Genomic DNA, 24,779 nt, shown 5'->3' with positions numbered 1-24,779 from the left:
CGCCTGCCCCACTGCATGCACACACCCACACATGCGAGCACACTCACACAGGGGCATAGGAGTGCACACGTGCATGCCCCCACATGCACATGCACGCAGCACACTCACAGCTTCGGAGGACTGGGCCGTTTGCACTGAGATTGACGCTGTTAAATGACAACAAAGAAGTAGTGGGAAAGGCCCAGAGATGGTGGCACCTGGCCTTTCATATGAGGCACGTCCAGTAATTCCACTGAGTCTGGGAACCTGGACTATCAGCCTTAGGAGGTAGCCATCCTCCCTGTATCCTCTTCTGCCCTCTCCCCTGCCCCTGCCCGCTCGTCCCGCAGATGGGCATCAGCTTGATGGTGAATGCAAACCATGTTCTCTGCAGAAGCTCTCTTCCCTCTGTGTAGTTGTTCTGTTTTGAAACAGCAGCCGCTCCTTCGGCAGCCTTTTGCTTTTGCCTGGCGGCCAGGGAAGACAAGGTGTACCGGTGAGTTGCTTCTTGCTGGAGAAGAAAAGGAAGGGAAAATACGATCAGTCCCCTTCGTCCAAACCCACCGGCCGGCCGCTTCTCCCTCCCTCCCTTTCTCTCTGCTGCCCAGCCTGCAGCACAGCCCGCAGGGGAGGGGGCACTTGGCCCTCAGCGCCGTGGCAAATGCAGATGGCTCTGTATCTTCCCACAGCTGCTTTACAGTCCAAAAGGGAGGGAGGCTGGAGGGAGGAAAGGAGTATTAGGGAGATATAAGTAGTATATAATACAGAAAATTTCAAAAGGTGCAGAGCTTAACAACTTGGGAATATCTTAGTGGGAAAGGTGATGATTAATTTAAAACACAATAATTTTTATTGAGTCAACAGTGAAATGTGTTTTCATTCATTCACATAAAAATATCTATGAGGATCCTCTTTTATACCAAGAACTATTTTAAGTGCTGGGTTTCGGGAAGTGAGTCAAGCAGACGTGGACTCTGATCTCAGAGAGCTTCAATCCAGTGAGGAGAGTTAAAAGTCAAGTATGAAGTACATCGCAGCCGTAAACTGGGGAGGCTGCTGTGGCACAGGGCACAGGGAGCATGGTGGATGTCACACACACAGCCTGGGAGAGGCGGTGGGCGTGAGCAGGAGCGATCTGGAAACGAGAGAGGAATTGCTTTAAACTTCAGGAAGGCGTAGCCTGAAGCCTGGTGACCCTTAATGTACTGGATCCTTAGTATGTTTAGGGAGTGTTCACATCAGCAGGGCATGAAACCAGAAGGATTTCAGCTGACTTTGCATCCGACCTCAGAAGCAGTCATAGTATTTCAAGTAAAGCAGAATGTGGGCCTCCTTGAAGGCAGACGCGGTGGAAGCCACACGTGCTGCCTGCATCTGAGCCTCTGTGTGCTCTGAGAATGATCTGTATTGTTTTTGCTTGTTGTAGTCCATGGTCACTATGAAGTTTGAATTTCCTTTTTTTATACTAAGTGCTATAATGCTCAGATTTCCCTTCGCTCCACTGCTCTCCACAAAGCAGTCATGCCTAATGTGTTCTATGAACTTCTCCTATCTTCCCTAAATTGGTGCTCCTGACCAAAAAGTTCCTCTCCAAGCATCAAAAGCACCGATTATGGTGTACCTCTGATTTTTAGATTTCATCCTGTTGGCTGAAGAGAAGCTGTCCTGAGTGACCGAGTCCCCTTCCACGCTGTAACCTGGGACAGCCTTCCTCTTTCTCCAAAGATGCGGTCCTCCTCTGGGAATCCGTGTGGGGATGTGCCCGAATAGCTAGAGGAGCGTTGTGTGTAATAAGTGCGCTGTAACTTTCTAATCTCAGACTTTTTGTTGTTGTTTTAATTTTTAAAGGCTTGAATTGTCTGTTGAAAACATCTTCCGAGACTGGCTCGAGAGTTCTGGAATACCACAGGTACGCTCAGGGTAACTGCTTCAGGGGAGTCTGCGGAGAATAGTAGAGGTTGCCGCTTAGTGACAATGATTTCTATGTCTGTAATCATCTTACTGAGTTGGAGTATCCCTAAGTGAAGAAAGTGATGGCCTTCCACCCCTCTCAGCCTGCCATCGTGAGTGTGCCTCTGGCCTCTACCTCAAGTGACGTAGTGCTATAGGTGGACATGCTGGTTGACCCTGAACTGTATGTTACATGAGGTCATACAAAGTGTGATATATATTTTGGGTGGTGTCACCAGGCAACAATTCAGTGCCCCCAGTGGGTTGAGCAGCTGGGCTCCAGCTCTGCTTTTTGGCTACAGCCAGCTGAGTGAGTGGCTTGCCTGTAGCTTTCCTCTGACCTGTGGGACCCATAGTTTCTCCATCATTTCCTTGGTGCAGCTGCCCCTCGACTTCCTTATCTGGTTCTGCATCCTTGCCTCAGGCTGGTCTTCTCATCTGAATAAGCCAGTTAGATTCATTTTTCTGTCTTAGGGATCAGGACTCACTCCTATGGAAGGTTTTACTCTCTCCCTGCCTTTCAGCTCATGGGCAACGCTGAGGGAGAGATGGTTCCCAGCCAGCTCTCGCTCCGTGGGAATCACCTGGCCTGGAGCCTCCTCTCCTCTTCACTCTCACCAAGTCTTGTGCTTCCCAGAGCCTTACGGGCAGCCCTGGCCCCCTCACCAGTCTGAATGCTGACCCTAGGTAGAGCCTGGTCTCTGGGAAGCCTGAGGGTGGCATCCCGAGGGGCCTGGTCAAAGGACCCTGCAGGCCTGAGACTTTCCCTGTCTGGGCTGGGCCCTGGAGCAGCTGCAGACACGTTGTAGAGGGCCTTGGTGTCCGGGAGTGGACCCCCAGGTGGTGGTGAGAAACTGCCAGGCGAGCGGCCCGTCAGCCTGCTCGCTTCTGGTTTAATGGCTGGTTATATGAGCTTCCCCTTGGGAGTGTCTGAATGTCAATGAATGTCTGTGAACCATGAAATTAAGGAACAGGAGGGGCTGTTCTCCATTACCTTTTCATCCCTCTACTCACATCTTTGTTCTGTTCTACCACACAGGGGAAAATGTCGGCCACCAGCCCCTGTGAGCTCATTCCTAGAAAGGACACATTGCCTTTGGTTCAGGAATGTGTATCACCTATTAAAAGTTATTTGTTTGGCCCAATCTTTCTGGGGACAAAAAAATAATAAAATCTTGAGGCCTAAAAAAGCAAAACAAACAGGGTAGGGTAAGGCAGCACCTGGTCCTGGGAGGCAGTGCTTTCAACTCATATATATTATAATGAGGGCCTGTGATTTCCAAGACAGTGGCTGCCAAACCAGGCCGCTCGCTGAGTACAAAATCCTCAGGAAAACAAAGTTAAGGTTTGTCTGATCCTAAATAGCTAAGCTTTACCCTTCTTGTTTTAGATGGGGTTGAGGGGCATCTGCTGGAGCTGTCTGCCTTGTGCTCCTAGGCCAGGCTGTTGCAAGGCTCCCAGACATTCTTAGCATGGCCTGGAAGCTGGGAAGAGTTGGGAGCTCAGAGAGCAGAATCCCAAATTTCCTGCTCCAAACAACAAGGTCGCTGTGTTCAGCAGTGAGCCCCGAGGGAAGAGAAAAGAAAGAGTCCTTAATTGAGTGCCCAGAAGCAGGCACACCCCGCTTGAGTCGTAGTTCTGGGGCTGACCCTCTCACTCCCAGGAGGCTCAGTCGTTTCCCCTAAGAGGAGGAGGCTTTGCCGCCAGCAGAAGGCTTTTCCTTTTCATTAAAAGGGGAGGGCTACGTGCAAGGGAGAGATTTGCCTCTGAGCGGTACATTTTTTCCAAAGGTCTAGTTGCATTAGTGACAGCTTATGGTGTAGACAAGAATCTCTGCTCTAAACTGACGAAACCTGCTGTCAAAACACAGCCAGGTGCAAGGAGGCCAACCCAGCTATAAATTGTCTTTAAGATCCAACTGGTATTTCCTTGGGTGCTTAACTGTTCAGTAAAAACAACAGTGTCAGACAGAAAAGACCCTGATTTAGTGCACATCTTTCCATTGGTGAGCGATCAGACAGCATCTTTTCATCTTTCTTGCCCATTTCTGCCGTTATTTATATGGGTGATGATGGTTTACCTGCTCACAGCCTTGCGTGCTCCTTGAGAGTTCCTTCTCTTTTCCACTGCAGTGAAAGGCTGTGCCAGGCCCGGGACCCTCTGGCTGCAGGAGCCTTGTGGTGAATGGGACACCTTGTTCTCTGTCCCCGTCATTAGGATATAGAGTTACGAGCATGTTTGGCCTGGAGTGATGACCAGAGCACTGAGTCGCTCCGCTGTCCCTTGTTCTCATTGAAAGTTTGTGTCTGCCAGCAGCCGAAGTGGTCCTGACGCAGGAGTCACGTTCTGCTGGTGACGGTTCCTCTCCACACGTCACAGTGGCTTTTTGTCTTCTCTCAGCAAGACTTGCCTGTGGTGGGCCTGCATTTTCCTTTTTGGCCATGTTGAATGGAAATCATTTTTAAAAAGTGTGGAAATAGCTTCAGCAGAGAATAAAAGTAAGCATGAGCCCCAAAGAAGTAAAAGAAATTGGATCCAAACCTCTTTAAAGAACACTCAACCTTATAAGCTTTGACTTTGCAAGCAGATTTAAAATTAATTATACCATTGGTATTATAGATTACTTCCTTTTATGACTTTTTTCTGACTACAGAAGTATTACGTATTTATTTTGGACTATAAAAAAGTTTGTAATAAGAAAATTAAAATGACCTAGAGATAATTTTTTTCTTTTTTTTCTTTTGGTGAGGAAGATAGGCCCTGAGCTAACATCTGTTGCCAGTCCTCCTCTTTTTGCTTGAGCAAGATTGTCACTGAGTTAACATCTGTGCCAGTCTTCCTCTATCTTGTATGTGGGACGCTGCCACAGCATGGCCTGACAAGTGGTGTGTAGGTCAGCACCAAGGATCTGAACTAGCGAACCCCAAACCCCAGGCCGCCAAAAGAAAACATGCGAACTCAACCAGTACTCCACCAGGCTGGCCCCCAGAGATAATTTTTTGATATAAATCCTTTCAGTCATTTTTCTGGATATATGAATATATAGTTTACCTCTTTCTTTGTCTCCCTTTTTAAAAATAAAAATAATATGTTCTCTGTTGCAACAATAGCAAAATATAAAACATCAAAGCCCTTGCTGCCTTCAGTGTACTCCCCAGAGATAATCCTTGACTGATAACAGCTGGATATGTGTCCCTCTGCACATTTTCTCTGCTATACAGCATATAGGTGCATACCCTTTTTCAGCAAAATTTTAATCTAATTATCCAAACAAAGTTTCCATTTAAAAATAGATCTTGGGGCTGGCCTGGTGGTGTAGGATTAAGTTCACACGTTCCGCTTTGGTGGCCTGGGGTTCACTGGTTCGGATCCCGGGTGCGGACATGGCACCACTTGGCAAGCCATGCTGTGGCAGTCATCCCACATATAAAGTGGAAGAAGATGGGCACGGATGTTAGCTCAGGGCCAATCTTCCTCAACAAAAAGAGGAGGATTGGCAGCAGATGTTAGCTCAGGGCTAATCTTCCTCAAAAAAAAAAAAAAAATATATATATATGTATATATCTTAAGCAGTTTCCCATATTCCTTGATATAATTCAAGAGCAATAATTTTTAACAGCTGCATAGCTTTCTAATGATGAGTATCGTCTTCCTCGGTATCCTGGGGGGATTGGTTCCAGCACCACAAGGATGCCAAAATCCACAGATGCTCAAGTCCCTTATATAAAGTGGTGTAGTGTTTGCATATAACCTATGCACATCTTTCCATACACTTTAAAACATCCCTAGATTACTTGTAATACCTAATGCAATGTAAATGCTATGTAAATAGTTGTTATGCTGTATGGTTTAGGGAATAATGACAAGGAAAAAAACGTTTGTACATATTCAGTAAAGACACGGCCCTCGTAGGCCTTTTGATCGTGGTTTGTTGAATCTGGAACCTGTGGATGCAAGGGCTGACTGTACCATAATTTAATTTATTCAGACCCCACCACCTACTGTTGGGATAGTATACATTATTTCTAAGAAAGTTGCCGATTTTGATAATTTGACAGTTCTATAAATAGATTTTGATTTCTTTTCATGTCTGGCCAAAGGTCTCCCCACCACCAGCCCATGTGTACATATATTCCAATCTTCTTTTAAGACATTTATATGCAAATACATTAGAAATAACTTCTCCTCACCCAGCCTTTCTTCTCTACTTTCTTATTTTAGTTGCTACAGAACTCTCTGACTCCTCCCTTTGATTTCTTGCCCACACTGCCAAGTCCTGATATCCTTATATACATATATATTAAATTTCTAATTTTCTTTCCTAGTGCCTCCTCCATTTTTAGGGCAGTAGCTAATTGGTCTTTTAGCTGCCAAGCTGTCTAGCTTTCCATCCATCATCCACATCTATACTAAGTGAATCTTCCCAAAACATGTCTCAGATCTGTTCTCACCAGAAACTTTTCTTACCGTTAAGAGTGCGTTTAGAACAAACTCTTTGGCCTGCTATTTGAGGCTATCAGCAGAACTGCCTCAAGCTCCCATTTTAAACTTTAATTCCTACCACTCCGAGGCATATGCCCAACCATAATGACCAGTCTCCAAATATTTGTGAGCTTTACCACCAGCCCTCCTTTGTGCATGCCCTTTTCTTTCCTTGGAATGTCTTCCTTTCTCTGTCTTTGGTAGGTATCGTAACCCCCCTTATAGTGTTGTTCTCTATAGATGTGTCTCATACATTTCCTCCCCCTCCCATGGAAACAAGGGTTGCGTCTGACTCATCCTTGCCCCACCTGCTACGACGCACATAGCAGATGCTCAGGGGCTCATTGTCCAGTCCGGTCATTACCGGCCACACGTGGTTGTTCAGCACTTGAAAAATATCTAGTGCACCTGAGAGCTGATTTTTTAATTTAATATAATCAAAGTTTAAGTTTTAAACCTAATGATTCAGTTATTGTTTGGAACAACTTGGGTATGTGAATGAATCCACTTTTTCAGTGGTAAATTTTATGAAATCTAAATACAGACCAAGCATTTCTGATTAAAATTTAGCCTCCACATTGGGGTGGGCTGTAAAACATATCAGATTTAGAAGACTTAATGCAAAAAAAAAAAGGTAAAATATCTCATTAATGGTTTTTTAAATGTTGATTACACATTGAAATGATAATATTTTGGAGACATCGTAATCCAATGTATAGGTACCCAATAGAATATATTATTAAAATTAATGTTAGCTGTTACATCTCACTTTTTAAAAAATGTGGCAACTAGAAAATTTTAAATGACAAATATGGCTTACATATACGTCTGTTGAGCAGTGCTGCTCTAAAGCTATCAGTTGAATTAAAATCTGAGTGCATAATGCCTTAAAATCCTTCACTGAATAGATGTAATTGAAATCATCTGTATTTTCGTCAAATGCATGCATAAAGCTAGAGCTGGGCATCCGTGGAGGGCTTCAGTGGACTGTGACAGCACTGGTGATTGTAATCCCTCGATGGACTGCTTGTCCACCGTGGGCATTCAGAAGGGCATGAACTAATTACCAGTCTCACTTCAGCTCTTAATTTCGACTCCCAGGTGACATATTTCCTGAGGTACTAATGAGTGGCACACTGACACCCATGAACCCTTCAGCCCTTCTGTGACTTCATCTCCTCCTTGGGGAAAGTGCTCAGCAGATGGTAAATAGCGAAATCATGAGCAGCAGTGACAGCAATGAGGGTAGAGAAGAGGAGTAATGGCCGATCACAGAAAGTGTCCCAGAAATAGGCAGGAATCCACTCAAGCTTCCAGGCTCGCTCCTGAATCCCAGAGTTTAGAACAGCAGGTTATTGTGTCATCTTGGAAAAATGCCACTTCTTTCCATGCAAACACCTGCAGGTTGCCAAAGTCCACACAAACAAGTGATGGAAAACTTAAGTCTTGTAGGGAAAATGCTGCAGTCACACAATTGAGGAAAGTTGATAAGATACGATGCAAGAGACTTTCTATCATTGGAGCCATGATGGCTTTTAGCACACTGAAAGCCAGGTGCTTTCTTAGGGGAATAACTTGTAGGCTTCTTTTAGCACAGATTATGTAATGTTGTCAACACTGAAGGCGCATTAGGATACTCAATCTCAGTGCTGTCTGTAAGAATTCTACATTTAGTGGCAATTCAAGAAAACTGAGACTGGTTATTTTGCAAATTCCAGAGCAATTATATTTTTCAAATTATATGTGCTGTGAGATCCTTGGTTCTTTTATATCAGTAATAGCAGTTGCCATAATGTGGTATGCTTTTTGGGCTTCTAATAATTTTACTGTCATTTTTGTCTAGTGGTTTGACTCATATTTTCTAAGTGACTAAACATGTCAGGGACCCTTAGAGATAAATTGACTAGGTTCTCTGGCCTCACTTGGGGCAGAGCCTGCAACGTCAATGAATTCCCACGGTCACTTACTGTTCATCGAAGAGCCTGGCCCTTCCCACAGACTCCTCAAAGTGGTGCACTGCTGGCAGCCACAAGAGACAGGGAGGCATTTTATTAAAATCGTTTCATTTTTAGCCTAATTGCCTTTAGTTTTGGCATCTGTGGCTTCATCTCATATTAGTTAGCTTGGGCGGCCAGAACAGAATACCACGGACTGGGTGGCTTCACCAACAGACTGTTATTACATCACAGTTCTCAAGGCTGGAAGTCCAGGATTAAGGTATGGGTAGGTCTGGTTTCTCCTGAGGCCTCTCTCCTTGGCTTGCAGATGACCACCTTCTCGTTGTGTCCTCACATGGTCTTTCCTCTCTGTATGAGGAGATCTCTGTCTTAATCTCTTATAAGAATAATGTTCTTATAAGGACACTAGTGAGATTGGATCAGGGCCCATGTATGTGATCTCATTTTACCTTGATCACCTCTTTGAAGGCCCTGTCTCCAATACAGTCACACTCTGAGCTTCTGAGGGTTACAACGTCAACATGTGAGTTTGGCGGGAACACATTCAGCCCAGAGCAATCTTTATTCCCAATACGTCTCTGGTTAGTTCCACATTTCTTGTGGATCCCTTCAAAATGGCCAATAAAAATCACCCAAGTCAACCTCATATATTTTATTCCCCTTATGAGTGAATATGCTTTCAGTATAATTTTTTGGTCCCAAATGACAGTGGTTTCTATTCCACAAAAATGAAAAGTCTCTGATAGGGTGAGAGAGAAAGAAATGTGGGAAGGAAGGGTTCATCTTCCCAGAGGGTAGTAGGTAAGTGAAGCTCTGTGCTGGGCATTGTGTGTGATTTGGGGCATCTAATTTGACACTGTCCAAATGTATTGACCTCTTCACAGCATAAGGCACCATGATGGAACAGGAGACATTTTCCTTTGGTGGACCAAATGAAAGCTCTGTGTCCTTCCTTCTTTTCTCTCCCTTTCAAAACCTAATTTCCAGAAAGAATTTGAATCTCATTGACAGTAGTCTTAAGACTAGACTCCAACTGAATAATAAAGATTAAAAGCGTTTCCTCTCCCTTGAAGATTTCCTTTGTGACTGTGTCAGAGCTTAAGCTTCTACAGAACTGTCAAGCATCCCAGACCAGATGGATGAGATTTGCAAGAGGAAGCTTCTTCGAGGATCTGAAATCATACCTCCTAGTCCATGCCTTCCCTCCCTGCCCCTTTTCTTCTTTCCATGAATATAGCCTGTACATCTGTCCTTTATGAGGGACTGTGAATGACTCAAAGATGAGAGAAACAGCGGCTTTGCCCTCGAGAGGCTTTATAATTCAGTAGGAAAAACCGATACACAAAAAACTCACCTAAGGCAGAAACCAGTGTATGGTGAAACACGAATGAACTTTCAGAGTTCAGAAGAAAGAGATTTCCCATTTGTGGAAGCAGAGAGGGTTGAGGTACGATTTGAAGTCAGTTTTGAAGGACAGGTAGAGGAAAAGGCGTTGCAGGCAGGGAGAGAGACAACAGCTTCTGGGGGAGAAAACTGAGTCTGCGTGTTTGAGCAGCATCAGGCAGAGTCAGATCTCAGTGACGGGGGCTAATGAATTAGTTTGTCATCAGCATGATTAAGGTTCAGTGGGTAGTGCCCCAGGACCAGCAGAATGGAGGCAGCTTCCCCAGTGGGCGGGGTGGGACAAGAACCCTCCCAGTCAGCTCTCTCTCCCTCTCAGCTGCCTCCCCAGCCCCAGCTCCAGCCCCAACCCCACGCTAACCAAGGCCGTTCTGCCCTGAGTAACGGAGGGGAGAGTGAATGTTTTTGGAGTGCTAGAATGCATCAGGCAGATGCGTTTTGACCATGATTTGGAGGAGTGATCTTTGGCTCTCCATTTCTCATTAGGAACGAGTTTAATGTTGCCTGCTTTGCAGAGAGAGGATCTGCAAAAGGGATTGCTTAGTAAGGCAGAACACAACCAGACTGCACGGGGACTTGAATGGGATGATGGAGAGCTCCCTCAAGATTCAGGAGCCACAGGCTGTGGAAAGAGGCCAGTACATGAGTGGCAATTAGATACCTGGGCAGGTGGGCCAGCAGCCTTGCTAGAAAGAAAACTCCCTGGATGAAAGGCCAAGCCTTTCCCCTCTGCCCAGGTCCTAGGGAGTCTTATGGAGTGAGAGGAACAGCAAGACTTTTGTGCCTTGGTTTTTGACTTTGAGCTTTCCTGACCAGAAGCTATTTGTTTACATGGATACTTTTAAAAAGAATCATTAAATATCTGGATGGCCAATGGGGTCTCCCCAGAGCACACGCAATGGGCTGAGGAACATCTACAGGTGCCCTCAAAGAAATAAGTAGGAAGCCACATGAAACAAGCACAAATGTAATGCAGATGATATGCCCGAATCCTGCGAAGTGTTGTCCCGGGAGAATGCTGAGGAAACTGACCGGGACGGAGGCTTGCATCCTTCAGGAGCTCAGATTGGACATGAATTTTTAAAGTGAGCTCAGAGGAAGGCATATGAGAATGACTTTCTCAGGTGGATAAAGAGCGCTTGAGAACTTTTTTCTTTGAAAAGTATAGAAATTCTTAACTGGCCTAGATGAACACAGACACGTCCAGAGTGTGACACTGTGGAGAGAAATCCAATATTTGCTTGGTGGACTAAGGATAAACCTGCTGTTCTGCCTTTTGAACCAGAAGGAAAAGGAAGCACTAGCTTTGAAAAGTCTATTTGGCTCAGTCCGCTTGATGGAGACAGTTGGCAGTGGCCTGTGCATACATGGGTTTTAATAAAGAGATAAAGCTGGGTACTTTCTGGAAGCATAGCTTTGTAAGCTTGGGTTGGAAGCCTTTAGGTACACCTAGTCCAGTTATGCCAAGACCTGGTTATCAGAATCATTCAGGAAGTTGTTTAAAACTACAGATCCCCGACTCAGGCCGCACCCACTGAATGAGGGTCTCCATAAGCAGGGCTAGGACCTACTGATAGAATCCATAATTATGTCATATTTTGGAATATATTCTATCAAAAGAAGTTCTCTTCTTTGCTGAGTACAATCTGAACTCTTTGAGTCCTTCAATTTTATATTCTTCCTGAGCCTCCAAATATTTGGCTTCGTGGTTTAGTTTATTTGTTCAACCAATATGCCAAGCGTTGTGCCGGGCAGTGGGCATACAGAGCTGAAAGGGCACAGCCCCTGCCCATGAGTCCACCATCTGTGGGGGCATCTGTAAACCAACCATTGTTCAAGCATGCATAAGGGGCCTCTGCCCTGAGTCCAGACTTGGGAGGACCTGTAGAGTTGACTTCTGTATTTGCTCCACACATCCAGGATACTAAGTCCATTAGAAGACAGCATACTCAGAGGCTGGAGACTCGGCTGTGCCCTACTCGGTCACAAGTCAGCCAGCTCATTGTGCAAGGGAGCCAGTGTGATTGTCCTCAAGGTGCAAAGTCTGGTGAGCCGTGTTTGGACATACGGGCATTACTTATTTTATAGGTCCATACGTACTGAACCCACAGATTGACTTAAGTAAGGACGTGTCAGCTCTCATAAAGAGTGTACCATTTAATAGGATTTCATTGTAATGGTGCTTTATCTATTTCACAGAGAGGTCTTTAGAAAGAAGGAGCAATGTAAACTCAAAGAGCTAGGACAAAGATATCAGCTTCAGATTGTAAACCTTTATGTCAATAGAAGAACATCTGATTCAACTTTTTAAGAACTGCCCCATTCTCTCTTTTATTAGGCTGAAGACATATTCTGGTAGGTTCTTAATTGAAGGCAGATTCTTCTATATTTGCATTATGCTCTTCCCACACACATATGCAGGCCCCCTTGGCTCTTTGACATTGCACAGCATCGTTGCACACACTGATGTTCAGATCAGCATCCCAGGCCTCTGGGCAGCTCCTCTGACGGTGGCCGTCCACAATGCTCATGACTTGTGCCAGTGTCATTGCCAGAGCACCTGCTGATGAGGAAAGCTCTCAGGAACACTTGGCTACTTTTAGAATATAAGACTTTTTCCTTCTCTCTTGTGGAGAGCCATTATGTTGTACAAAATAGATGTATATTTAATATCTGCTTTGTATATATTTCTTGAGTGGGGCCTCTATGGCTTCGTGGTTAAATATTAGTCTTTTCCGGTATTGCATGACTTTTGGTCTGCTTTAGAATCCTAGGCTAGGGGCGAGTCTTGAAGGAGCGCTCCTCTGTTTACAGTGGGGGAGCTGTGCCCCAGGAGTTAGCTGTGCCCTTAGTTAGTGGCAGACCCAGGGCTTGGATCTAGGCCCCTCCATCCTCAGTCCATCCGACTTAGGCATTCTGTGGTTTTAGCAGGGTTGTTTTTAATCAAAGTCAGCTTGTTCCCATTGTTGCCTTAGTTTTTACAAAGCCTATGCTTAGCTGATAAGTGAATGCAGGAGAGATCCCTGAGCAGTGGTCATTTTTAATTTAATTAATGACTGCTCCTTTTCCTGGAACTGTTCTTTCCTATTCTTTAGTGAGCAAGAATGTGCACAGTGAGTGTGGTGGTGTGGACCTCACGTTCCTGGGCCTTTCATAAATATGAGTCAGGGGTATATATATCCCTCCTCCATTTAGTTGTTTCTAAGGGGTAGCCCTGTGTAGCTTACTGAATATTTTGCCTGGGAAGTACTGGGCTTGATTGCATCGAAGAGTTGGTATCTTTTTTGGTGTGAATGAATGTGAGTGTGTGTAGAGATTAGTTTAGTTCTTTGCCTTTGGAAAGATACAGCTATGAGATGGAAACTAAATTAGATGATAAATACCAGGTCACCAAAACAGCAAATGAGAAAAAGCCATTGGTCGAACAAAAACGTGTCTTTATATACCTTCTACAGCATTTAAGGGATATCCCCTGTATCGTCTTACTTGCTTTCAAAAGCAAACTCCAATGAGGATCCCTGGCTTTGCCCTCATTTTGTCCCCTATGCTGACCCAGAGCGGGAGAGTGACAGGGGCACAGCCTGGTGGTGGCCAGCCAGCAAGTGTATCACAGGTCACTGACAGTCAGTGATTGTCAAACTGCCCAGATCCAAACATGTGCTTAACCAGGACAGCGTTCACATCACACACGTCTCTCTGTGTGGCAGTTGTCCATGATTTATTGATGCTCAGTAATGAATGTGTTCAGCTCCTTCAGCAGAAGACCCTGTCCTTCCAGGTCAGTCCTCTAGCTTGGGCCTTCACAAGCTCAGGGTTTTCTGCTTCTGATCCTGTCTCGTTATAAGCGCCACCATTGCACTCTAAGTGGGGTCCAGACAATTTGATGCATAAAATGCAAGGCTGCATTATTTTGAGGTTAATGAGCAAGAGTGGAGGATGGTGGAGGAGGAGAGTCAGTGTGTTATATCCAAATTGCTGTATTCACAGAGCGCGCTGCAGTGAAGTTTTGTTTTGCAAGCTTAATCCTATAGTGGATGAAGGAGGCGATTGAGACATTAGGTGCAACTTTGGAGGCAGCCTTACATCATTAAGCTGTGTGGCCGTGGGCGAGCCACTTGCCTTCTCTGAGTCCTCACTGCTTCTTTGGGGAATGAGGGGAGATGGCCTGGGTGAAGGCCAGAGCCACTTTGCACCTCGTGTCACTACATGCTGTGCCTGGTACCTCGCTGAGGCCTGAGCTCATCTCTGAGAAGAGGAAAGTTACTTTTCCTCTAAGTCTCTGCCTTTCCTCCCTGAGAGTCTGCTGAACCGCCTTCAGACTGAAAACTTCCCCTTAGTTTGGAGTGGTATTGCGAGAGTTTTCATAAGTTTCACTTCATCCTGAGTGGTGTTTTACAAACATATACTCCCAAGAAACTCTGTGCATTTCTTTTCTCTCCCACTTGAAAATTGCCATTTGAAAGATTATTGAGAGAAATCTTAAGTAATAATCAATCTACAAGAGCATTTATGCTGGTTGATCATTGAAGAATAGGCATTTGCTTCTAATTCAAATCAGTTATTCACAGATATTAACCAGTTTTACCAGCAGGAGATGAAAAAAATTTTGCTGGAGTTGTCACTGTCTCGATATTCCTGCAGATCAATAAAAACTGCAGGTGAGTTTTGCCTTGGACAGTGGCAGCTGTTATTTCTAGCATATATTTTGAGACATAAAAATAAGTACTTGTTTATGTCTGTTGCCTAAATGACTTTGGGGAAAAACGTCGAGTGAGTTCCAGGTTGCCTTTTGAAGGAGGGGAAAACATGGCCAAATGCTCCAGAAGGAGCACCTTATTTTTTATGCTGCTTTTATATTTAAATCATTAGAGTATTTGCTCCTTTAAAAATAAAAACAAACAGATCCAGTAATGAAATGTTTATGAGAAATTGCCACAGTGATGGCTGCTTAGGTTGTAGCAGAACGTTGCACTGTTCCTTATATTGAGAAAGTAGAATGTATTTGGGATTGAGGTATAACAAGAAATGATCAAACCCAGATGCTTTCCTAAAATTATATTTTCAGTGCATTTATATGTCTGTTACAAAGTGTGCTACATGCTAAAAATATTTTCCTTTGTAGGCCAAGAGAAATTTCAAACCACATCGAGGGCTATATAGATCAGATGGTTTTTCTTAAGAGTGTTAAGGGCATACTGGTTGTTATGAGCCCCGACTTTACAATATGACATTATTTATGCCAGAAAGCTTCACAACTCAATTCTTAATTTCAGCAACTTTATTGGCATGAAAATGCATGGAAGGGAGGCCAGAGTCAATACATCAGAAGTGGGGACTGAGGCCCTAGGGCAACAAGTGATGTTGAGATTGGACTGGAGAGAAGGCCTGCTCCCCTGTGGCCTGTTCCATGGGGAGAAGTCGCCTCCCCGTCCAGCGGCTCCTCTGGCCTTTTCTCCAGGTACTCCATCTTCTTTCTCTTGGTGTTCTCTTCCTTCCTCCTCAGTTGTGCGTGCCGTCTCTTTTCATGTCCCATGCGGCCAAGCGAGGATGCATCCTCTTTAAGACTCTTCTTAGTTGCAGTTATTACAGAGTTGGCTACTCCTGAGTTCTCACTGGCTCTCTCTTCCTCAAATTGTACTTCTTCATCACTATCCTTGGTTTTGTAATTGAGGGATGTCTGCCTGGGTTTTGCATAAATGCTTCTATTGAATGAAGCTGTAAATGGGTAAATCCAAGAATATATATGTTGTGTAACTCTCTTAGAATTATATTTTTCATTTAATCCTTCTCTTTCCCCACCCCCAAGTATACGGGGGTATTACTATTTTCCATATTAGAACATCCAGAATGAAAGAAAAGGCTATCATTTTTCTGAGTAAGGTCAATGCTAAGTGCTTTATACTTAATAGCTATTTATTTCTTCTGGTCACAGCTCTATAAGATAGACATTATTGTTATACCCATTTTATAGATGAGGAAACTGAAAAGCAAGTCTGTCTAATTGAAAAGTCCAAGTTCTTAAGATTACATTGGCTTTAAATGCATGTAGCTACTATTAGGATTTTAGCAGGGGTTTTTTGCATCTAACACCTGGTCCTGCTGGTACCTTCAAAGAACAATGTAGAAATATCAAGTTTCATTTTGTGATCTTTTTGTAACAATGGAGGGCTTATTGTTTTGAGTGAGATGGGACTAGACACGGAATGATCTCCTTTACAAGAAAGCATGTAAGAGAGAGAACTTGCTTCCTTGTGTCCACCAGTCCTTCAGAAAGGGACAGCTCCTTGTTTGCAGCGGCTGAGACGTGTTGTGTCTCTGCAGGCTCCATCCAATGGCATCGATTCTGTGTGGTGGTCACGTGAGGCTTTTATTATGATGTCACAACTCAGTTATTTTGAGACCTTTGAAAGTTTAGTTAAGTTCAAAATACCGGACAGGCTTTTGTTGCTGAGGGGAAAGAGGAAGAGAATTAAAATTTATTGGTCTACTTTGTGCCTCTTGCTTTGTGTGCTGTGTCATTTCATCTTCACCACAGCTCTCACAGATCTGTGAGGCAGATAGCATTATCTCCATTTCATGTGCTCCGAGACTTTGGGTGACATACCCAAGGTCACATAGCTTCTAGGCAAGGAGAGAAGGTGCCTGAGTCTAGTTTCTCAATGTGTATTTCCCGTTACACGTGACTTTGTACAGAGATAGTTAAGCCATATTCATAGGACAGCTCTTAAAAACAGCAGCAGCACATTTGGTTGTACATTGGCATGATTGCCATTGCCCTTGAACCTCAGAGAGCAGGGCAGTGACATAAGAAATGCTCAAATAGAAGGCAAAGCTAAAACAGACCATAGTAGTTGCACTATAAATTGAAATTCATAATTATTAAGTAATCAAATGACCAGAAGAGTGTTAGGGCTCAGAGAGTATAGCATACCTAATATTAATATGAATGTAAAGTCACTGGGTGAATTCTTAAATTCTGCATGTTAGGAGGTGTTTATGATGGTCTAATAAAGCTCTAACGTTCTTTGTGGTTCTTTTCCATCTCTTATGCTACTGAGCACAAAAGCTATGTTGTGTGCAGAATGACTGGCTTTATCTCTAATAGAAAGAAGTTATGTTTGGTATCTAAAGAACAATGAAGTTTGCTGCTTGGCTGACCAATGCTGGATCAAGTTCACATTCCCCGGCTCCTGCTCTCCCACCTCCACACACAGGGGTGGAAGCAGAGCGAAGGGAAGGAGGACAGATCCTTTTTCCACAGAGAGAGAGAGAGATGTGAGCTAGGGCTTTCCTAATATGGACACAGCCGGGCCTGTGTAGCATTAACATTGATTTAATCCACGGCTGGAGGAAACATCCTACAAAGAGTAAAGAGATTAGCAGCCAATTAATTCTGGCCCTTCCCATTGTTTTCCTGGAACTCTTCTTGTATGGATCTAAATGTTTGGTGAGCAAACATTCTGGAAAATAGCTATTTCTCATATATTATTTTATTTGGGATGGCAACTCCCCGCCCCCCCCACCCCGAATATGATGAACTTTCCTTACTGTGTGTGTGTGTGTGTGTGTGTGTGTGTGATCTTACTTCTTAACAGAGGTAGGATGATTCAGGCCCGTTCCTCTTGTTTGCAAATTGTGACTTCATTGGGTTCCTTTGTGAGGCCAGATGATAGGCAGCCTAGTCTGAGTGCCAAGATTTTTAAAAATAGACATGATGGAAAAAGAAAAACAGACATGCCAGGGGCCACAGACTCCCAATGCCTAGCCTCCTTTAAAGGCACCGTGGAGCAGGGACATTCCATGTCACCCACTCCATCTTAGGGAATAACCAAAGGGACCTAGACATGAGCGTTTGCTTTTCAAACTAGTGAAATGTTAACATATATGTTTTGTGTTTTTAATTAGTAACTAATATTTTTTTAAGGCATTTTGCCACAGTGATTTTCCTATAGCATCAATGTAGTGTCTGTCTTTTCTAAATAAAGAAGCCCATTTGGTTAGAGCATTGTGCCCAAGACTCAAGGAAGTCAACCCATTGCTTCCTGTGGGAACAGTAGCTTTTGCACGTGGCAGAGGGTCTTTTCCGTTGGTACACACTGTCCCCTAATCCATGTCAGCCATCTTCCAGAAGCAAAATGACTGTTTCCAGGGAATGGGTGGCAGCCATTGACATAATTAGAACATTGTCAACAGGGGATGAATGGGGAATACCACCTCATGTATATAGCCTTCCAGCTCAGCACTACAATCTGGTGACCTGAAGACAAGGATCTATGGTCTGTTCACTCAGGATTCAGAATTGCATTAACCGTGAACCTGGAAAAAACTCTAAAAAAGTCAAATATCCATCCATTCTTGCCTCCCTTCTGGGTTAGTGTTGAGATCTTTCACTTCTTTTTAGTTCTTTTGTGTGTATGCTTAATTGCTCTTGCCCAGAAGTTAATCCCTAAGTGTAAGCTATAGGAAATGCTACCTTGGGTCAGCCCAACAGCCCATCTGCCCAGCACTGTGTCTGCCATCTGCCCAAAGGGACTTATCGTAATAGAACATAATGGGTGGTTGTCCTCTGTGGCATTGACCTTAAAATTTAGATGTCTCCCAAACATCTGGAATTTCTTCATAGTAACCAGTTAGAGATGGGTCATCATTAAAATGATCTAAACCAGTCTGCACATTGGAATCGCTAGGGGGTCGGGAGGGGACCTTAAAAATGACTGACTCCTGGGTCCCAAGCTCAGCACTGTGAATGTAAGTGGCCTGAGTGCCACCTGGGCATTAGGATTGGTGCACCTCCTAGGTGATTTTAATAGCAGGCAGGGTGGGAAGCACTGATCTAAAGCCACCCTGTAGTTTTATATTTCACCTGTGAAACTCTGAGGTTCCGGTGTGCATGCATGTGAAGCTCCTGTGGAGAAGTGCAGTCGTACCGGTGCTGAGGGCATATACTAGTATCTCTTTCCTCAAATGGCTCTGTCCATAGACTTTTACGGTGTGGGATTATATTTTACAGGCTGTGTTTTGCTCTGAGGTTGATCTGATCCACATTATAAGCAAATATTTGAAGTGAGGCTGTGTGCTGGATGTTCCCTAAGCTTTAGTGCTGGAGTAGGAAGAGCACTGCATTTCCAGCTGGGGCTCGAAGCTCTACAGTACGGAGCACCGAAGGTACTGAAATTCCCTGAGATCAGTGTCTTCGTCCTGAAGATGAGACTGTGAGGAGCAAGACGCACTTTGTAAACTGCTGAGTCCTGTACAAACTGGCCACTCTGGTTTTTCCTCCCAGTGCTGAGGTTCCCTGGCACACGCAGCCCTTCAGGACTCGTTTGTCTTCAGGTCACTTCCCTCCAGCTTCTAGTGATGTTGTGTTGCTTCTTAGTTCCAATAGTCTAGAATTTTATAAATAACAGCTGCCTCCTACTGTAAGCACACCACAGGTGTCATTTGATCTTCAAAACTCTGTGAGAAAGAGCTTAGAGAGAGCTTACAGCTAATGTGGCAGAGCCTGGATTCAAACCCAGCCAGGCTGTCGCACGCTGCTTACACCATGCCGCTTTCCTGCCTAGTCCACCATGTCCTGAGGAGCCCCCCGGGATGATGTCTGTTCATCGTTGTGTTCACCAAGTCTGGGGCTCTGTTTTGTAGGAGGCACTCAACATGTTTGTTAAGTGAATAACCTAGCCATATGTCCAATTCACATTCTTCTTCCTGCAATCGAAGCCCATTTCCTCTGGTTTTGATATCAAAAGAGATAAAATACTTAGTTGGTTAACATTTTTATATCAGTCCTGTGTGATGTTCGTATAGTGTTATATTTATTTTTGGTTTCATCTTTTAACAGTTCTTCTCCTTGATTTTTATAATTAGGTATAAGCATACATGCTTACCTTCTACTCTGCACTTCTAAGTATTGTTATCGGGCAGAAATACTCAAACCATAAAACTTTTCCAGACCCCCTCCTCCCCCCAAAAAAGAAAAAGAAAATTACAGAAAAAAGAAATAAACCCATAATATTTTATTTATTCATATTCCTCCTGTCCAAAACAGAGTTAAGGCAGCTTCCAAAGCAAAATATGGCATGATAAAAATAAATTAAGAAAAATGAAGCAACGTGAAAATAATGGTAGGAAAAGAAGATGAGGCCAGGAATTAAATTAGCATACAATATGCATCCCCTGAAGTTCCTCTACTTGGCTTAGAGGAGGGTCACAGAGCTTTCTAGAAGAGGGAAAAGGGATCAATTTGCAGTGTTCATGAGATGAAACAAGCCAGTTGCCTAAGTCCGACTCTTCTTGATGTTGATACCCAGGAGAAGTTTTCCTGCGGGTCCTCACAGAAAATTACTATTTAATGTAATAAACAACGCTCTAAAACCGTCCTTACAGTAAACATTGTGATGGATTTTATGGGGCTGTTTCTTATAATGCACCTCAATAAAGGTTGATGGCTTCTTAGCAGAACATAATGCACTAACAGGAATTTCACAGAGCACCAGTAAGACGCAGCCCAGTGCCAGCTGTACGGTGGTCTGCCGTAATCCAAGAGGATCTCAGAGGATCTAGGATAGGAGTTTGGGCATCAGAAAAACCTGTGAACCTTCTGATGACTGGTGTGTGATTTGATCTTCACAACTCTGAAAAGGGGGGGGGGGGGGGCGGCGCTTTTTCTAGGGAGCCAATAGCTGATAGCTAAAGCTTCATCAGATTCTCTGAGGGGGTCAAGACGGAAGAACTGAGCATGTTCCCTCAGGCAAGCTCTAAAAGCTTTTGAGCAAAAGTGAGTTCAGGGCTATGGTTACTAAGAGGAAGAGGTTTGGTTAGCTAGTTCACTGCAGAGCAAATGCGGGATGGATTTCCTTTTTTGACAATTATACTTTATAAAGACTTCCACTATGAGGTCCATTTGGCAGGGCCAAGATCCTCTTCAGAAGGAAATTAGGCATTCATTCTAACACAGAGACAAAATGGGCAATAATACAAATTACAATTTTTCTAAAATCAAATAAAGGAATGTTATATTTTAAAACAATGGAGCAAAATTTAAAGGCATAATCTTTTGATAACTTTGCCTCTAATCTTTACTTGTTATTTGCAACTTAAACTAACCTTGATTTTATTTTCAGTCCTGTGTAGACTCGCACTTTTTAATTGACCCCGAATATATGTTGGCTATAGAGCCTTTCTGAAACCAGCAAAAGCTCCGGACCTCTCCAGCTTGTTTGGTGTTAAAAGGTCTTTTGACTTCTTATACCAGATAGTTTTCCCTCTGCTGTGCCCAGAAGAATGTAATTTACCATCTGAGGCTGTTGGGCTAATTAAAGGGCTCCCCTTGTTTTCCCTTTCCGCCTTCTGGGTGACTGGAAGGCGCACTGTTTCTCATTCCTCTGGGTTGTGCCTCATTGCAGGGAGACACACACACCCATGTTAACAGTATGAAGTTGGTATGACTGTCACTGTCCAGGGAAAGGAGTCCTTTCCTCTCAACTAAAAAGAAGAAGAAAGTAGACAAAGGTTTTCCCTCCAAAAGTAATCTTCAGCCACTAGGTTAAGTAATGCTTTTATTTTAAAACAATGGCATTTTCCTCAGCCTCTGAAATTGTCTTCAGCTATTATAAACTGCTTGGACAAGAGAGTTTCTTACAACAACTTCCTTTTCAAACTTGCATCTCTACTAGACGAAGCGTTTTTAAAGATATAATTCACACAGAAAATATGTTTTTAAAAGATAGCTTTGAAGTGCTTTCACCACATTCTCAAAGATGAGTATTAGACTATCTACCTCCAACCACAGAAGCCCAGTTTTAACAAGGAGTCTCCCTCCATCGTCCCTTCCCGTCCCTTCACGGGGTCAGCCCCTGAAGAAAGGGGATTTAGGGACACAAAAGCAGAAATGTGTTGAGGCTATCTTGAACACAGTCAAAAAGAATATTTTCCCAGTGTCGTGCAATATGTCAACATTTCATTCTAGATTCAATTCAGCTCCTAGCACCATTTTGGAATATAATTTTAGTGATTAATATATGAAGGAATTAGGAACCTTTGTTTCTCATTTCTATTTTTATTTTTTTTTAAAGGTCATTTTAGAAGTACTCTGGCAATGTAACTGATGTCCCATGGTCTCTCTTTTAAAAAAATGCACAATTCTTTGCTCTTTACAAATTAAGGTATTTTAGTAGAGAAACAAACAGAAGTTAATTAGAAAGATCTTCATCTTAAGACTCCCCTCCTTCAAATTTCATCTGCCATTCATCTGGTCATTGGTTCCTTTTCCTTCCATTCACTTACTTTACAGATTGACTGAGCATCTACTGTGTACCAGGCAGTGTTTTTAGTGACTGGGCAAAAATCAAGAACAAAATAGGTGGCATATTTTTCTTCCTGGGCCTTAAAGTCCAGTTGGTGAAATAGACAATCAATAAATTAATAAAAAATAGCTATAACAGAACTGTACAACACAAACAATGAACTCTAATATAAAATATGGACTTTAGTTAATAATAATGTATCAAATATTGGTTCATCAATTGTAACAAATGCCCCAACTAATGCAAGATGTTAATAATAAAGGAAATTGTGTGTTATGTTGGGCAACTCTGTGTTTTCTGCACAAATTTTTCCAACTGCTCTAAAAAATAAAGTATAATTAAAAGTAGAAATTTTAAAATAGCTACAAAATATAAGCACTTTAAAGAAAATAAATAGGATGCTATTAGAAAGAATAGTGGGGTGACACAATTTGGATGTGGGAGTGAGAAAAGACCTTTCTGGAGAAGTGTTATTTAAGCCCAAAACTAGAGAATAAGCAGGAGCCAGCCAGGCAAAGAGAAGGAAATGCATTTTCAATAAAGTGAAGTGATATTATTTGAACTACCTTCTTAAATATCATTCTGGTTCTCTGTCGCGGATTGATTCTGGGAGTGGGGGTGGGAGGGCAAGAGCACAAAGTAGGAGACAGAGTCAAGAGGCACTTAGAATGGACCACAGCTTTTGCTACCCAAAGTCCTAGAGGAGGAGAGTGACAGTAGGATGTCTCTTTTGCTCAGCTTCTGCCAAAACTGTTAGGTTCTCCATGAACTGGGTGCTGGGAAGAAAGGAGAACGTCAGTGGCAGCAAGATGAGGTTCCCAGGTCTCAGTTCCTAAGATCTTTACACTGACTCTATGGCATTTAGAGAGTGAGGACCGATGGCATGTGCGTGTGCGTGTGCGTGTGTGTGTGTGTGTGTGTGTATTTGAGACTTCAACCGGATGAGAATTATAAGGGGGGGAAAAACCTTCAAGTAGTAACTACCCAGCTGTAACAACAGATTTTCATAGAAGTCTGTATGTATAAGATTTAATTTGCAATAGTTACCTTTATTCCTGCTACTGGATTGTTGGAATTTATTTTTATTTTTTTGTTCTAAGACTACACGTTTTAAAATTGTTGATGAATCAACAAAGAGGACACTTAAGAAAAGTCCATTTAGGAAGCACTGTTTTAGTACATTGAACTGTTCCTATCAGAGTTCTTAGGGATAGTGAATTCCCAAGGTAAAAAACTAGAGTGGGTAAGGGAAATGTCAGCCAGTGATAGATTTCTATTGATTCTGAAACTATTAGTAGCATGGAAGCTGAGATAGTTCAAAGTTTTATTTCCATTTAAAATTAAGCAGCTCTGCATAATCCACTGCATCATTTGTAATTTTTACCTGCCTATGTGTACGTGCACCCAAGATTTGCAGGGCCATTAACTATTTTTATGCATTTCTTTTACAGCAGAAAAACTGTATATGATGGTTGTACATTATTCGACAACACTGAAAAATATTTAGCAAATGAGTATGCATTTCATAGCACTTAGCTAGCAATGATACAAAATGGTAAATATGTCTAACTCTCTAGAGTTAGTTTTTGTTTTGTATTCCTGGAAACACAAACACTAAGTCAAGAATCCCCCATTTGAGCAGACTTGTTTATTTTAGGAAATAGAAGCGCATCATCAATGTAATTTTAAGTAGTCTAGTTATGAATATGGGATGAAGGGATAAAATAAAGTTTTCCACTCTGATGTCTCCATTAAGAAGCTCTTCTTTGTGTAAAATACTCCACGGCAGAGTTGCTTCTATTTAAAGTAGTGAGTTTGATCTTGGCTTTGATCTAACGCTTTTGATCTTGAAAGAAGGTTGGAGGAGCAATAAAGAGACAGCAAGACAGATTTTCTTTAAAGAAATGTGATAAAGTTAAAGGGATGGTCAAGATCAGCAAACAGGAGTGCGACCCGACTCTTCTCCCCAAGCGCTCACCCCTGGTCTGCTTCAACCAACTTCTCATGCGGATGGGAAAAACGCCTTTTGGGGATCAGAAAAACTTGGGGGTATCGCACACTTTTGTAAGCTAGGTGGAAACTTTCTCCCTAATTATGAGGACAGATTGTCCCCTTATGGAATTCTACTCAGTCGCGTTGGGGGTCCACGGGCCGGGCGAATGCAGCGCCGGCTGCGCTGAGCCAGAGTCCGTTGGCTCCGGCGACGCGCGGGCGGAACACGGGGCTCGCCTTTTACTCCCGGAGAAGCTCCCGGCTTCTCCCTCAAGAGGTCACCTGCCACCGCCGCGGAGTCCGGAGAGGGTCGTTGAAAAATGTCTATTTAATGGCATCTACTCCATTCCCGGAGAAAAGTCCATTAGGAAAGTTCCTTGCCCTACGCGACGGCCATCTGGACACCTAGGTTTCTGACCCGAGGAGTGAGTTCAGGCTGGCTGCGGGGGTGGGGGCGCTTCTCGAGCTAAGCCTTTTCGCCTGCGGCCGGGCAGCACTTCTGCTCCCGCGGGGGCCACGAAACCCTTTCGCGGATACCCAGGGGTCCGCAGGCGGGAGCTGGAAAGGTAAGGTGTGCGCGCCCGGATCGGCCCGGCGTGGGAGGGCGCGGGAGCGCGGACGCGGGCCGGACCCAGGACGAGCACGAGAGAGGTTCGCGAAGAGAACAATAAAATAGCGGGCGCGCCGGCTGGGCGGGGGCGACCTGCGGGGAGCG

At 43.7% G+C, this 24,779-nt stretch overlaps 1 protein-coding gene across 6 annotated transcripts in view; it reads left to right on the top strand.

Annotated features, from left to right (window-relative positions):
- AOPEP (aminopeptidase O (putative)) overlaps nt 1–24,779 on the top strand; it is a 332,639-nt gene that overhangs the window by 230,516 nt on the left and 77,344 nt on the right. For 5 of the 6 annotated variants that reach the window (XM_046663933.1, XM_046663931.1, XM_046663935.1 and 2 more), the window contains 2 exons: nt 1,828–1,888; nt 4,062–4,594. In XM_046663933.1, coding sequence (XP_046519889.1) covers nt 1,828–1,888; nt 4,062–4,064 — 64 coding nt within the window. In that variant the 3' untranslated portion in view covers nt 4,065–4,594. Of the gene's footprint in view, nt 1–1,827; nt 1,889–4,061; nt 4,595–19,248; nt 19,296–24,319; nt 24,342–24,779 lie in introns of those variants that run through there. The other variant, XM_046663936.1, reaches the window with a different exon arrangement.

The sequence above is a fragment of the Equus quagga genome, chromosome 6 (assembly GCF_021613505.1).
Source record: "Equus quagga isolate Etosha38 chromosome 6, UCLA_HA_Equagga_1.0, whole genome shotgun sequence".
Taxonomy (NCBI): domain Eukaryota; kingdom Metazoa; phylum Chordata; class Mammalia; order Perissodactyla; family Equidae; genus Equus; species Equus quagga.
The sequence above is the reverse complement of the archived record's forward strand: the minus strand, read 5'-3'. Positions and strand labels throughout refer to the sequence as shown.